The 1,256-nt window shown below is 42.4% G+C and overlaps 1 protein-coding gene across 2 annotated transcripts in view; it reads left to right on the forward strand.

Moving 5' to 3' along the window:
* The window catches only part of ZNF35 (zinc finger protein 35), an 11,713-nt gene that overhangs the window by 3,338 nt on the left and 7,119 nt on the right, over positions 1 to 1,256 (forward strand). The window contains exon 2 of one of the 2 annotated variants that reach the window (XM_012808029.2): positions 724 to 1,043. In XM_012808029.2, coding sequence (XP_012663483.1) covers positions 852 to 1,043 — 192 coding nt within the window. In that variant the 5' untranslated portion in view covers positions 724 to 851. The remainder of the gene's footprint in view (positions 1 to 723; positions 1,044 to 1,256) is intronic. The other variant, XM_023515945.1, reaches the window with a different exon arrangement.

Consider the following 1,256-nt stretch of genomic DNA (forward strand, 5'->3'; position numbering starts at 1 on the left):
CCTTAGGTGTATGTGGCTGGCGCCTTAGCCGCTTGAGCCACAGGCGCCGAGCCGATCACATCTTTAAGTTGACCTGATTTTCATAGACTGGACACACACCACAGTATATATCAGTAGTGTAGGCCTAGTTCCTTATGTTGACCAGTTTGCTACTGTCCCTTGGGTCATCAACTTACAGAGATTCTATTCTTTGTTAACTTTTACAATGTATAGCAGTTATCGCTTTAAAGTTTAGTGTTATTTTTCTTAATCATTTTCTATATTTTTTAAGTTTTTACAATAAAAAATATTAAATTTTAATGAGAAAAATAATCACTGAATTTATATAAAGTGGTTTGGAATGTGATTATTATGGGAAGAAATTACATACGGTAAAACTCTAACTCTGTAAGTTAACCACTCAAGGGACTGTAACAAACTGTCAACATATGGAGGTGGTCAACCTAAGGAACAGGCCTACTCTACTGGTAAGGACATGTGACATGTGGTGCATGTCTGGTCGATGAAAATTAGGTCAACTTAAGGAGATGGTTGATGTAGGGAGATGGTCAACTTTGGATTTTCTATTGTATTTGTAGTCCAACTCCTACCCGCCCTTGAGGGAGGAGAGCATTTTTTGTGCTATAGTTGCTGCTGGCCAGGCACTGTTAAAATTGGCCAGTGGGCTAAGTGGCATCCAGACAAATTTCTGCTCGGTGCTAACAACCTTTTCTGATTTTTCAGTAGATAATACTCATTTTGACCCTGGGAAGAAACTCAAGAAGAAGCTTTTAAAACTGAAAGATTTAGATGGGTCTTGACCTTTGCTGGGCAGCCTCCAGCCATAGGAGTTCCTCTGCTGAGCCCAGAAGATGACTGCAGAATTGAAAGAAGCCATGGCCCTAGCCCCTTGGGACCCAGTGAAGGTGAAAAAGGAGGAGGAAGAAGAGGAAGATTTCCTAGGTCAGACATCCAGCCAAGAAGTGCATGCTGAGAACATCACAGTCTGCACCCCAGGAGAGGGTCTTCAGACAGGCCTTGATGTATCAGAAGAGGAGGAAAAGGTAAGTGGTAGGCTGGGCAGAAAGAGGGAGGAGAGACCTAATGACCTCAAGTAGTTAAAGAGGGTCCTCTGCCCCTCTGTTTCCACACCTGGAGTCTTTACTTCCTAGTCAGGGCTCTGGCCTTTAATACTTTGTAATGTAATAGAAACATTCCCTTCTGATTGGTGTGACATTCAGTACTTTCTGTGAACCAGTCACTATCAGACTTTGCTA

The sequence above is a fragment of the Otolemur garnettii genome, unplaced genomic scaffold (assembly GCF_000181295.1).
Source record: "Otolemur garnettii isolate 467f Iridium unplaced genomic scaffold, OtoGar3 scaffold00082, whole genome shotgun sequence".
Taxonomy (NCBI): domain Eukaryota; kingdom Metazoa; phylum Chordata; class Mammalia; order Primates; family Galagidae; genus Otolemur; species Otolemur garnettii.